Source organism: Tamandua tetradactyla, chromosome 6, assembly GCF_023851605.1.
Source record: "Tamandua tetradactyla isolate mTamTet1 chromosome 6, mTamTet1.pri, whole genome shotgun sequence".
Classification (NCBI taxonomy): Eukaryota; Metazoa; Chordata; class Mammalia; order Pilosa; family Myrmecophagidae; genus Tamandua; species Tamandua tetradactyla.
In genome coordinates this window covers 110687230-110702380 of record NC_135332.1, presented here as the reverse complement: position 1 = coordinate 110702380, position 15151 = coordinate 110687230, and the positions used below count along the sequence as shown (strand labels likewise).

Genomic DNA, 15151 nt, shown 5'->3' with positions numbered 1-15151 from the left:
GATGGGAAAGTTTATGTTGCATGTTAATATGTTTCTACCATTAAAATATGTTTCCACAATTAAAAAAAAACCAACAGAAGGAAAGAACAACTAAAGAGATAATGGCATAAATACAGGATGTCATCCAGGGCAGAATCTATAAGGAGAAGAAAAGGCTCAAAAAGGACATTATGGGACATATGAAAAAACTGGAATATACACTACAAGCTTTATAACAATGTTAAATTTCTTGAACTTTATATCTGTAATTAAGATGGTTATGTAAGTGAAGCTCCTTGTTCTTAAGAACTATGTATGGAAGCATAATATATACCACAACCTACACTCGAATGTTCAGCAGATAGGTAGGTAAATGGATAGATGGATAGAAGTATATGGCAAAATGCCAAAATCGGTGGATCTGAGCATCTGGGTAGGAGGTATGCTGGAGTTCTCTGTATGGAGTTCTGTATTATTTTTGCACTGTCCTGTAAATCTGAAATTATTTCAAAATAAAAACTTTAAAGAAAAAAGAGACAGATGCCACTTCTTAAGGTGAGGAAACAAAGAATTTAAATAACTTGTGTCAGGTTATTTGTGACAGTCAAAATCTGAAAAAAGTTGTAGCTCCAGAATTTCAAAGTGTTTCAGGCTGACCTTACTGCTTGAAAGAGTTTACTACTAGAGTTTTCAAAACTTTCTCTTAGAATAGCAAAACTTTGTAGTCGTAACAATTTAGAGCTAGAAGGTAATCCAATTTCTTTATTTTACAGATGAAGAAATTGAAGAATTAAGAGATTAAGGAATTTAACCAAAACATAATACTTAAATTCTCTATTATTACAAGTTATATTACAAGTAATATTAACCAATTACTTGTAAAAGAATCAGAATTGAAAGAGTTATCTCTACACCTGATTCTAAATGGAGGGCATTCACTCTGAGCTGTTTTTCTGACAGTGACAAAGAGCCCATTAACTATCCATTTAGTCTCTTGGCCAACACCCCTGCATACAGAGGCATTCAAATGCAGAACAGCTAAGAATTTTTAAGAGCATAACTGACCAAGAAAAAGAATTTATATGATAGCATGCTATCACCAATCATATTTGACTTCCTGTTAAAGTTTCATTCATCAATAACTCATAAGTTGCACATTAAAAATATTTGTACATTTTCCTTTAAAAATGTGTACCTACAAGCCAAAATGCAGTAAAAACTTCCCAATTTTCATATCAAACCATAATCAAAGAATCACTATGGTGACAAACCATAATCAAAGAATCACTATGGTGAAAGTGTTAACTTTTTTATAATTCCAACATGTTTATCAGTAATTAAAATGGTCTTTCACTAAACAGCATTTTGTATCCCTTAAGCATACTTTTTATTTTTAAAAGCAAATGTACCATTTTTATTCAATAAGTTTCTCCCTCTTTCTCTTATACACACACCTATCAAATTTTTTCATTAAATTTCAGTTGTTACAGATACTGCTATGATTTCCATAAATCATAATCAAACTGATACCATATAAAATGGGTACAAGTTTCTCAATATGAGTTATATTTCATATGTAGATTGTATTGTTATATATAGACTCCAGAAAGGATAGAGTTACTGGGACTCCAAAGCAATCTCCCCCCACCCCCCCCCCCAATAAGTCAAACCTCTTCATAGTAGCCTGCTAAGAACGTCTTCAAATCAGATCACCACACCTAACGACATACCTAAGGAATCCTTGGTCTGTTGACTGTTTGGTGGTATGTTTTCCTTAGCCATGGAGATTAATATTTTACTGTTTTCAGAAAGCTTTTCTGATGTCTTTCCCTGAAAAAGATATAACTTTTACAAAAGCAGGGGGAAAAAAATCCAACAAAATATACAATTAATCTCAATACTTTTATATAAAACATTTGAAGAAATCACATCGTATATCACAGAAGAAAATTAACTCTAAGTATGAGGACTTAACCAAAGATATTTAAATACTGTAACAAATATTCTAATATTTCACTCATCCATCTATCAATCAATATTCATTGACCTTCTATTATGTGCCAGCCAATGACCGAAGCATATATAGTGAGAATATATGAGCGAACTAAACCCACAAGGACCTCTGCTCTCATGGAGCTTATAAACTATTGGGCATACACACAATAAATCAGATACATAATTTGATCATATGGTATATACAGAATAGAGAGGAATTATGAAAAAAATAATAAAAGCAGGGTAAGGTGGCCCAGATATGCTAGGGGATGGACTGGAAGGCCTTACTAAGTGGAAAATACTTGAGCTAAGATTTAAGATTATTATTTATATACTATTTAATATTAGATATTATAATAAAGCTGTATTTAAAGCCATGTAATAACTCTCCCAAACATTATAAGCCAGCCCTAAGTACTGCAAAGTGGTTAAGCACATATTTTGGAGCTGGACACATGAAGATTCAAATCCTAAATACATCACTGTGTATTTCTGGACAAATTACTTAACCTCTTTTTGAGCCACAGTTTCTTAATCTGTAAAACAAAAAAATTCTACCTACTTTACCAGGATATTATAACTAAATGAGATGATACATACAAAGTCCTTTACACAATGCCTTGCACATGCCAGCTATTATTGAAGGCATACAACCTAGCACAGTGGTTATGAGGACAAGTACTAGCATCAGGCTGTTAGGGATGAAAGCCTAGTTCTACCACTTACAAACTCTATCACCTCAGTCTCATTTACTTAACTACCCATTAAACTATTTACTCAGTTTTCTCACTGGCAAAATGACAATAATAACCGTACTTACCTCACAGTTCATATGAAAAATAAATATAAGCTCTTAACACCAGGGTCCTGTCCTCTTAAAATCTGGTCCATAGTTAGCACTCAATAAATGATAGTTATGCAAATAAAATCCCTTTATAATTAGGGTGACCATATTATTGTCTCAACCAGTGTACCACTACCCAGGACAAATGCTAAACCAGATGAGACACTGGGGTAACAGGTGTGAACTGACATTGTCTTGGACAAACCAGCATATATGGTTACTCTAGTTATAATGGACCATACCATATTGCACAGATTAATTTGTATCCTATATTTTAATCACATACACTGTGCCATAAAAGGTGTTACATCTGTCTAGATTAGTGCTATATTCTCACAGTTTGGCACATTACCTAGACAGATTCAATATGTATTTCCTAAATGGATCACTCTTTCATCAAAATTATGAACGCTTTAAGACATTTCACAGACATTACTTTCAGAAACAATCACTTTAGCAAATTTATTCTGAGAATCAAATAAAAGGAAATAAAAAAGCTACATTAATAATTCACTATCGTATAGTCAAAAAATTTTTAAGACATTGATTCAGCAAATAAATGGACTTTTTCACATAGAATATGAGAATTTGTTTTTCTATCTGTATGTCTGCATTTTGCAAGTTCTGTGCACTAAAACCAGTCTCCCACACATTTTATGAAGCACATAAATTATTAATCAAAATGCTATCAAAAGCGGGCCACAGTGGCTCAGCAGGCAGAGTTCTTACCTGCCATACTGGAGACCCAGGTTCAATTCCTGGTGCCTACCCATAAAAAAAAAAAAAAAAAGCCCTCCTTAGTTTCTTTTATCTACCTTATGGACAGATGAGTAAAACATATGGATTAAAAATAAATAAATAATAGGAGGAACAACTGTTAAAATAAATTTAGTAGATTGAAATGCTAGTGATCAATGAAAGGGCAGGGTAAGGGATATGGTATGTATGAATTTTTTTCTGTTTTCTTTTTCTGAATTGATGCAAATGTTCTAAGAAATGATCATGATGATGAATATACAACTATGTGATAAAAAAAGAATGTTCATATTGTATGCTGATTGGTTCTATTAATAAAAATTTTAAAAATAAAATTAAATTAAAAACTCTATCAAAAGACGCAAGTAAAAGTGTGAGACATAAAATGTCAAAAAGAAAAAACTACTTAGAATCATTGAAATCTTGTCTGGAGACAGGCTCTCAGAGTTGGTATTAACAGCACAGCCAAACTAAAGTATAAAATGGAAGATTGTCCCTCATACAAGACAATCGCTTTTACAAAGAGCTAGCCATCAAAGACTATTTTAATGAAATGTGGGAAGAAAATTATTAACTTTACTTTCATTTCCATGTAAGGTGGATCACTTTCTAATTCTGCTTTGTCTTTAGCCAATTTGGCTTTTCGGTCTTCAATAAATTCATCCAAATTATCAGCCATTTTGAAGACTCTAAAAGAAAAACCAAAAAAATACTTCAATGAATGTAGGTATATCACAGTGTTTTTAGTCTAATTACTAACATGCAGGTTTACTCCACATTTAGTATTAAAATTCATATCAAGCCCGCCGCGCGGCGCCCACGCCCCGCAGCAGCCGACCCGCCCGCCCTCCTCTCCCCCTTTCTTTGTCCGCCGGCCCGCCGCGCGGCGCCCACGCCCCGCAGCAGCCGAACCGCCTGCCCTCCCCTCTTCCCCCTCCTGCTCCGGCGGCTCTCCAACCACCACGGTGCCCTCTTCCGCCTTCACCGGCTCCTCCGCTACCAGCCTCAACAGCCTTGCCACCCTCACCTTTCCTCCTCCAGAACAGCTACTGGGGGAGTGGAGACAATACAGAGCAGCTCCCGGAGCCACGACGGAGATCAAAGGGACGGCGTACCCCATCCTGGAACGGTTGACTGTCTGGGAGAACCAGCTCCGGTGAGATCACCGAGAGGCGCGGCTTTTCCTGGGCGGGACGGCAAGCGGCCGGAGTCCCTCCCTTCCTCCTTCCCAGGCCAGTGGGCAGAATTGGGCAGGTGGTCCCCTTGGGCCACGGCGGTTGGCGCCCCCACCACGCAAGGGCCCCTGCACCAACTGAGAGAGTTGGGTCGAAAATCCCCAGACTGCGGAGAACGGTGACCAGGGGGTCCCTTGAAAACACGTGACTCCCTGGACCGGCTGGGAACAATGCACTCTCCTGGGCTGCACAGTTGGCGCCTTTCCGCCACGCCTGCCGTCCCGGGCTGACTATGAAATTCGGTCGGGCGCTCTCCCATGCTGCGGCGGCCGGCGACCCTCCCCGTGTTCGGACCCCCGGGCCAGGTGGCACTCTTCCAAGACGCTTTGGCTGCCAAACCTCCCCTACGGCGAGAGTTTTCCAGAGTTAAAGGACCCACAGCAACTTTTACTGGTGAAGCCTGTAGACAAACGTGTGCCACGAGCGCCACCTACTGGGCAGGATAAGAAAAACAGAACCCAGAGATTTCATAGAAAAATTTTTCAACCTGTGGGGTCCAACACCCAGGGAAATCTGACTAAATGCCCAGACGCCAGCAGAAGATAACGGATCACGCTCAGAAAATTGAAAATATGGCCCAGTCAAAGGAACAAACCAATAGTTCAAATGAGATACAGGAGCTGAAACAACTAATGCTGAATATACGAACTGAAATGGAAAACCTCTTCAAAAACGAAATCGATAAATTGAGGGAGGACATGAAGAGGACATGGGCTGAACATAAAGAAGAAATAGAAAAACTGAAAAAACAAATCACAGAGCTTATGGAAGTGAAGGATAAAGTAGAAAAGATGGAAAAGACAATGGATACCTACAATGATAGATTTAAAGAGACAGAAGCTAGAATGAGTGAATTGGAGTATGGAACATCTGAATTCCAAAAAGAAACAGAAACTATAGGGAAAAGAATGGAAAAATCTGAACAGGGTATCAGGGAACTCAATGACAATATGCAGCGCACAAATATACGTGTTGTGGGTGTCCCAGAAGGAGAAGAGAAGGGAAAACGAGGAGAAAAACTAATGGAAGAAATTATCACTGAAAATTGCCCAACTCTTATGAAAGACCTAAAATTACAGATCCAAGAAGTGCAGCACACCCCAAAGAGATTAGACCCAAATAGGCGTTCCCCAAGACACTTATTAGTTAGAATGTGAGAGGTCAAAGAGAAAGAGAGGATCTTGAAAGTAGCAAAAGAAAAACAATCCATCACATACAAGGGAAACCCAATTAGACTATGTGTAGATTTCTCAGCAGAAACCATGGAAGCTAGAAGACAGTGGGATGATATATTTAAAATACTAAAAGAGAAAAACTGCCAACCAAGACTCCTATATCCAGCAAAATTGTCCTTCAAAGATGAGGGAGAAATTAAAACATTTATAGACAAAAAGTCACTGACAGAATTTGTGACCAAGAGACCAGCTCTGCAAGAAATACTAAAGGGAGCACTAGAGTCAGATACAAAAAGACAGAAGAGAGAGACATGGAAAAGAGAGTAGAAAGAAGGAAAATCAGATATGATATATATAATACAAAAGTCAAAATGTTAGAGGAAAATATTATCCAAACGGTAATAACTCTAAATGTTAATGGACTGAATTCCCCAATTAAAAGACATAGACTGGCAGAATGGATTAAAAAACAGGATCCTTCTATATGCTGTCTACAGGAAACACATCTTAGACCCAAAGATAAATATAGGTTGAAAGTGAAAGGTTGGGAAAAGATATTTCATGCAAACAACAACCAGAAAAGAGCAGGAGTGGCTATACTAATATCCAACAAATTAGACTTCAAATGTAAAACAGTTAAAAGAGACAAAGAAGGACACTATCTACTAATAAAAGGAACAATTAAACAAGAAACATAACAATCATAAATATTTATGCACCGAACCAGAATGCCCCAAAATACGTGAGGAACACATTGCAAACACTGAAAAGGGAAATAGACACATATACATAATAGTTGGAGACTTCAATTTCCCACTCTCATCAATGGACAGAACATCTAGACAGAGGATCAATAAAGGAATAGAGAATCTGAATATTACTATAAATGAGCTAGACTTAACAGACATTTATAGGACATTACATCCCACAACAGCAGGATACACCTTTTTCTCAAGTGCTCATCGATCATTCTCGAAGATAGACCATATGCTGGGTCACAAAGCAAGTCTTAACAAATTTAAAAAGACTGAAATCATACACAACACTTTCTCGGATCGTAAAGGAATGAAGTTGGAAATCAATAACAGGCAGAGTGCCAGAAAATTCACAAATACGTGGAGGCTCAACAACACACTCCTAAACAACGACTGGGTCAAAGAAGAAATTGCTAGAGAAATTAGTAAATATCTAGAGGCCAATGAAAATGAAAACACAACATATCAAAACTTATGGGATGCAGCAAAGGCAGTGCTAAGAGGGAAATTTATTGCCCTAAATGCTTATATCAGAAAAGAAGAAAAGGCAAAAATGCAGGAATTAACTGTCCACTTGGAAGAACTGGAGAAAGAACAGCAAACTAATTCCAAAGCAAGCAAAAGGAAAGAAATAACAAAGATTAGAGCACAAATAAATGAAATTGAAAACAATAGAGAAAATCAATAAGACCAGAAGTTGGTTCTATGAGAAAATCAATAAGATTGATGGGCCCTTAGCAAGATTGACAAAAAGAAGAAGAGAGAGGATGCAAATAAATAAGATCAGAAATGGAAGAGGAGACATAACTACTGACCTCACAGAAATAAAGGAGGTAATAACAGGATACTATGAACAACTTTACGCTAATAAATACAACAATTTAGAGGAAATGGACGGGTTCCTGGAAAGACATGAACAACCAACTTTGACTCAAGAAGACATAGATGACCTCAACAAACCAATCACAAGTAAAGAAATTGAATCAGTCATCAAAAGCTCCCTAAAAAGAAAAGTCCAGGACCAGACGGCTTCACATCTGAATTCTATCAAACATTCCAGAAAGAATTAGTACCAACTCTCCTCAAACTCTTCAAAAAAATCAAAGCGGAGGGAAAACTACCTAATTCATTCTATGAAGCCAACATTACCCTCATACCAAAACCAGGCAAAGATATTACAAGAAAAGAAAACTACAGGCCGATCTCTCTAATGAATATAGATGCAAAAATCCTCAATAAAATTCTAGCAAATCGTATCCAACAACACATTAAAAGAATTATTCAGCATGACCAAGTAGGATTCATCCCAGGTATGCAAGGATGGTTCAACATAAGAAAATCAATTAATGTAATACACCATATCAACAAATCAAAGCAGAAAAATCACATGATCATCTCAATTGATGCAGAGAAGGCATTTGACAAGATTCAACATCCTTTCCTGTTGAAAACACTTCAAAGGATAGGAATACAAGGGAACTTCCTTAAAATGATAGAGGGAATATATGAAAAACCCACAGCTAATATCATCCTTAATGGGGAAAAATTGAAAACTTTCCCCCTAAGATCAGGAACAAGACAAGGATGTCCACTATCACCACTATTATTCAACATTGTGTTGGAGGTTCTAGCCAGAGCAATTAGACAAGAAAAAGAAATACAAGGCATCGAAATTGGAAAGGAAGAAGTAAAACTATCACTGTTTGCAGACGATATGATACTATACGTCGAAAACCCGGAAAAATCCACAACAAAACTACTAGAGCTAATAAATGAGTACAGCAAAGTAGCAGGTTACAAGATCAACATTCAAAAATCTGTAGCATTTCTATACACTAGCAATGAACAAGCAGAGGGGGAAATCAAGAAACGAATCCCATTTACAATTGCAACTAAAAGAATAAAATACCTAGGAATAAATTTAACTAAAGAGACAAAAAACCTATATAAAGAAAACTACAGGGGTGGGCCGCGGTGGCTCAGCGGGCAAAGTGCTTGCCTGCTATGCCGGAGGACCTCGGTTCGATTCCCGGCCCCAGCCCATGTAACAAAAAACGGAAAAACAAAATACAATAAAACAAGAAAATGTTTAAAAGATGTTTCCCTTTCTTCCTTCCTTCCTTCCTTCTATCCTTCCTTCCTTCTCTCTGTCTTTCCTTTAAAAAAAAAAAAAAAAAAAAAAAAAAAAAAAAGAAAACTACAAAAAACTGCTAAAAGAAATCACAGAAGACCGAAATAGATGGAAGGACATACCGTGTTCATGGATTGGAAGACTAAATATAGTTAAGATGTCAATCCTACTTAAATTCATTTACAGATTCAACGCAATACCAATCAAAATCCCAACAACTTATTTTTCAGAAATAGAAAAACCAATAAGCAAATTTATCTGGAAGGGCAGGGTGCCCCGAATTGCTAAAAACATCTTGAGGAAAAAATACGAAGCTGGAGGTCTTGCACTGCCTGACTTTAAGGCATATTATGAAGCCACAGTGGTCAAAACAGCATGGTATTGGCATAAAGATAGATATATTGACCAATGGAATCGAATAGAGTGCTCAGATATAGACCCTCTCATCTATGGACATTTGATCTTTGATAAGGCAGTCAAGCCAACTCACCTGGGACAGAACAGTCTCTTCAATAAATGGTGCCTAGAGAACTGGATATCCATATGCAAAAGAATGAAAGAAGACCCATATCTCACACCCTACACAAAAGTTAACTCAAAATGGATCAAAGATCTAAACATTAGGTCTAAGACCTTAGAACAGTTAGAGGAAAATGTAGGGAGATATCTTATGAATCTTACAATTGGAGGTGGTTTTATGGACCTTATACCTAAAGCAAGAGCACTGAAGAAGGAAATAAATAAATGGGAACCCCTCAAAATTAAACACTTTTGTGCATCAAAGAACTTCATCAAGAAAGTAGAAAGACAGCCTACACAATGGGAATCAATATTTGGAAACGACATATCAGATAAAGGTCTAGTATCCAGAATTTCTAAAGAGATTGTTCAACTCAACAACAAAAAGATAGCCAACCCAATTACAAAATGGGAAAAAGACTTGAATAGACACCTCTCAGAAGAGGAAATACAAATGGCCAAAAGGCACATGAAGAGATGCTCAATATCCCTGGCCATTAGAGAAATGCAAATCAAAACCACAATGAGATATCATCTCACACCCACCAGAATGGCCATTATCAACAAAACAGAAAATGACAAGTGCTGGAGAGGATGCGGTGAAAGAGGCACACTTATCCACTGTTGGTGGGAATGTCAAAGGGTGCAACCACTGTGGAAGGCAGTTTGGCGGTTCCTCAAAAAGCTGAATATAGAATTGCCATACGACCCAGCCATACCATTGCTGGGAATCTACTCAAAGGAATTAAGGGCAAAAACTCAAACGGACATTTGCACACCAATGTTTATAGCAGCGTTATTTACAATTGCAAAGAGATGGAAACAGCCAAAATGTCCATCAACAGACGAGTGGCTAAACAAACTGTGGTATATACATACGATGGAATATTATGCAGCTTTAAGGCAGGATAAACTTATGAAGCATGTAATAACATGGATGGACCTAGAGAACATTATGCTGAGTGAGTCTAGCCAAAAACTAAAAGACAAATACTGTATGGTCCCAATGATGTGAATCGACACTCGAGAATAAACTTGGAATATGTCATTGGTAACAGAGTTCAGCAGGAGTTAGAAACAGGGTAAGATAATGGGTAATTGGAGCTGATGGAATACAGACTGTGCAATAGGACTAGATACAAAAACTCAAAAATGGACAGCACAATACCTCCTAATTGTAAAGTAATCATGTTAAAATACTGAATGAAGCTGCATCCGAGCTATAGGTTTTTGTTTTGTTTTGTTTTGTTTGTTTTGTTCTTATTATTATTACTTTTATTTTTTTTCTCTATATTAACATTCTATATCTTTTTCGGTTATATTGCTAGTTCTTTTAAACCGATGCAAATGTACTAAGAAACGATGATCATGCATCTATGTGATGATTTTAAGAATTACTGATTGCATATGTAGAATGGTATGATTTCTAAAAAAAAAAAAATGGTCAGCACAATACTGCCTAATTGTAATGTAATTATGTTGGAACGCTGAATGAAGCTGCATCTGAGCTATAGTTTTTTTTTTTCTCTTATATATTTTTGTACTTTTTATTTTTATTTTTGTTTTTTCTCTGTGATATCACTTTATTTCTTTTTCTGGTGTCTTGCTATTTCTTTCTCTAAATCGATGCATATGTACTGAGAAATGATGACCATACACCTATGTGATGATATTAAGAATTACTGATTGCATATGTAGAATGGAATGATTTCTAAATGTTGTGTTAGTTCATTTTTTTTTAATTAATAAAAAATAAAAGAAAAAAAAGAATAAATCAATTGTTCATAAAAAAGTTACTTAGCAAATCAAAAAGACTGAGTTGATGAGTATAGTCTATGTACAAACTACAATAAGAACGATTACAATTTAAGGATTAAAATGCAAGGAAGATGTGCTGAAAGAAATCTCAATGAGATTCTTCATCTTCCTGATACCCTACAAAGCAAAATCATTCATAACCTTTCTCAAGACACTATTACCAAGTTGGGTTTTTTTTTAGTATCTGTGTACTGAGGATGGAGATGATAAATGGTTTTTAGGAAATTCAGTTTTAGTGAAAGACCTGGATTTGAAACCCAAGCCCGTCACTTACTGACTTTATATGACTAACCTCAGAAAAGTTCCTTAACCTCTCTATGTCTCATTTATAAAATGGAGATACCACTTACTTCAGAGATGTTTTAAAGATAAATATGAAATAATGCATATAAAATATGTGGCACTTGGAAATCAATAAATCATAGCTATTTCATAGATTCTTATAGTATTTTTATAGTCTTTAATTATATAGGTATTACCTTTAAAAAAAAGCCTCAAAACTTAAAGTACACTGGGATTTAAATCACCAATAATTGATACTTTGTTATAATCCAATTCAATATTTCTACACCTTAACTTAGGTCCTTTACGCTTGTCATATAGATAGAAATATGGGCAGACCAGAACATACCCATTCTAAGTCCTGAGCAAGTTGAAAAAGCAGAGATCCAAAAGCAGTTAAGTATGCCTGGTTCCTTTTCCAGTTTCATCAAACACAAAGAGAGGGGAAATGTCGCTCCCATACTTCTCACTTCAAGGAGCAGAAATTATTTAACTTCCCACTATGGAACATGACAAACAGAAAGTAGCTCCCCTCCTAAAGCAAACATTGTGCTAGATGCTGGGGTGATAAAATTTTTTTAAAAAAAGAATAAGACATGAACTTCACCTTTGAATTCACACACGATAATGGCCCATGCCACAATGGTTTACAGTTTAGCCAGTCTGGGCTTCAGGGATTAAATGTGAGGAACCTCATAAAGGATCCAATGGAGATATCAAGAAAATAATGTATGTCTGGAACTCAGGAAAGAACCCAGACTGGAACTAAAGATCCAGCAATGTTTACAGTAATCATTAAAGTCGGCTGGGAAAAGAGACCCTAGAGTAGAAGGAGAATAGCACTGCAGATAGAATCCCATGGAGTGCAAACATATTGAGGTTGGGGCCAGGATATGGGAACCTGTGAAAGAAACTCAGAAGAAAGAAAGGAAGTGTGCTGGTTTAAAAGGATGTATGTACCCTAGAAAAGCCATGTTTTAATCAAAATTCCATTTTGTAGAGGCAGAATAATCCCTACTCAATACTGTATGTAATTAGATCATCTCCCTGGAGATGTAACCTAATCAAGATTAGGTTAACAACTAATCAAGATTGGTTGTTAAACTGGATTAGGGGAGATGTGTCTCCACCCATTTGGGTGGGTCTTGATTAGTTTCAGAAGTCCTATAAAAGAGGAAACATTTTGAAGAATGAGAGATTCGGGGAGAGCTGAGAATGCTGCAGCACCACGAAGCAGAGAGTCCACAAACCAGTGACCTTTGGAGATGAAGAAGGAAAATGCCTCCCGGGGAGCTTCATGAAACCGGAAGCCAGGAGAGAAGCTAGCACATGATGCCCTGTTTGCCATGTGCCCTTCCAGCTGAGAGAGAAGCCCGAAGCCTTGGGCCTTCACAATTGAGAGAGAAATCCTGAAGTTCATCGGCCTTCCTGAACCAAGGTATCTTTCCCTGGATGCCTTTGATTGGACATTTCTATAGACTTGTTTCAATTGGGACATTTTCTCGGCCTTAGAGCTGTAAACTAGCAACTTATTAAATTCCCGTTTTAAAAGCCATTCTGTTTCTGGTATACTGCATTCTGGCAGCCAGCAAACTAGAGCAGGGAGGAAAGAGGTAAACCAGGACAGCGTTTCTCACTTCCCATCCATCCACAGATCTCTCCATCTAATGAAAGTTTCTCAATCTTTTTCTCCTATTAGATGAAATCCACATGAGCAACTTATCATAGGGACACAAATCCCCCTAAACATGTCTAAGAAGTAAATACTGTGTCGCTGCAGGGAGACCAAAAGGGTGGGGGTCAGAGAGGAAGTAAGTTTATAAAAGCTTTTCGAAGTCTATTAAGCAACTATTAATGGCAAGTACAGATGACAGTCGCAAAAATTACATAGACTATGGGTTTTGTAAAATTGCCGAAACACTTGCTCAAATATCTTTCTCTTTCACTCCAGAAAGCATATCAGAATGTAAGTCAGAGTGATGTTAAAATATCTGAAATCTGTCAAATTCGTAATCAACTGCATTTGTCTAAAGGTTGATTTGATAAAAATTGTACTGAAAGCACACCTGTTCCTTCCCAGAGATTACTAGTGCTGCAAGAGACCCAAATTTCATCCTCGGGAGCATTTCAGCATATATTTACCACCAGAAAGACAGCATCCTCCTAGCCAGGAGAATGATATACAGTTAAGAAAGCAACATCTTACTGGTTTCCCCCAGGATTCCTTTTTTTTTTTTCTTTTTTGGTAACGTATACAAAACATAAGTTCCACTTTAATAACTTTCAATATACAATCAGTAGTATTAATTATATTAATGTGGATCCCATCACACCACCCATTACCTAAAACTTTCCAGGATTCCTTTTTGCTTGTAGACAGGACATGCCAGTACGTTTATAAATAAAACCTCCTCAGAATAACTGGCTTTTGCAAACTCTTCTTGATCGTTATTAGGTGTATGGAAACTATGAGGTTTTCTTTAAAATTTAGTCTCTCTAGACATTCAAGCTACCTTCTCAATCCTATAATCTTTGGAGCAAGACTCTCAAAAGATGCACTATTGCTAACATTGCTAACGTTTACTGAAAACTGGATTGAAATCTCAGAAAGTACCCTAAATTGAAGCAATTAGAAATAAAAGGTTCTAGTTCAAGAAGCCAGGCAATTACAGGAACAGAACAGAATAACAAAAGCACCTTCTTCATTCATCTGTGGTGAAGATTAAATAAATTATAACTTGCGAAGCAAAGCTCCGGGAAGAGCGCGGGGCGCACAAGCCCTCAACAAACGTTAACCATTAACCAGCACTACGGGAAAGGAAAGGCGCCGCCAAAGGCTAGGTAGAGCTGTGGAGGCCGGGTCCCCCAAGAAGGAAGGAGTGCAGGAAGGAGGACCCCGTGCGTCTAGGACACCGGGCTGGCTTCCTCCCTACGAAGCTTCGATGCGTTGTCAGGCAACAGAGTCACCATAACACCCGTGGCGGCCGCCGGGAAACCGAGACCGCCGCATGCGTGCACCGCCCCAGCCCGGCAACCGCCACAAACCCGCCCGCAGGGTTGACCCCCCAGCCCGGCAGCCATGAGACCCCTGCCCGCAGGGAACCTCCGGTCACCTAACTCCTCCAGCCCTGCAGCCGAGGGACCCAGTCCGCAGGGAACCCCATACATCGACACTTGCACTGCCCGCATCCGGTTACCCCTGTCGGCAGACAGCTTCCACCCACAGGACCCGTGTACCGCCCCCAACCCCAGCCGTCAGACCCCAGTCCGCAAAGAACCCCACCCGCGTAACCCTTGCACTGACCCAGGCTCGGCTGCCACAGGGACTCTCCCTTACCCCCTCCCCGGGTCCATGAAACCCAATCCCCGCCCCGGGGCCGCGAATCCAGCCCTGATCCCCTTACTCCCGGGCCACACCCTGTCGGGCCCTATCCCCACCCCGTGCTGGCGGACTCTCACCCAAGAGGATAAACTCCGTTTGGGGTCCTCACAATGTTCCAACTAGGAGCTTTCGTGTCCAGGAACGGAGGCGGCAGTCGCTCGGCGCCGGAGAACAGTGACAGGCCGCTGGCCCGGCTCCGCCTCTCTGGCGGAGATCTCCGCCCGCCTTCACCAACGGCCGGGTGCGGCCCCGCCCCACTGCCGTCGCGGCCGATAGATCA

The 15151-nt window shown here is 38.6% G+C and overlaps 1 protein-coding gene across 11 annotated transcripts in view; it reads right to left on the bottom strand.

Annotated features, from left to right (window-relative positions):
- CSPP1 (centrosome and spindle pole associated protein 1) overlaps positions 1 to 15151 on the bottom strand; it is a 234531-nt gene extending 219380 nt beyond the window's left edge. For 8 of the 11 annotated variants that reach the window (XR_013178240.1, XM_077166937.1, XM_077166942.1 and 5 more), the window contains exons 1-3: positions 14949 to 15150; positions 4155 to 4263; positions 1710 to 1809 (exon numbers count right to left, since the gene is read on the bottom strand). Coding sequence is in view for 10 of the 11 variants with exons in the window: in XM_077166937.1 (XP_077023052.1) it covers positions 1710 to 1809; positions 4155 to 4253 (199 nt within the window). In the remaining variant the exon portion in view is untranslated. Of the gene's footprint in view, positions 1 to 1709; positions 1810 to 4154; positions 4264 to 4601; positions 5051 to 14948 lie in introns of those variants that run through there. The other 3 variants (XM_077166946.1, XM_077166938.1, XM_077166939.1) reach the window with 3 other exon arrangements.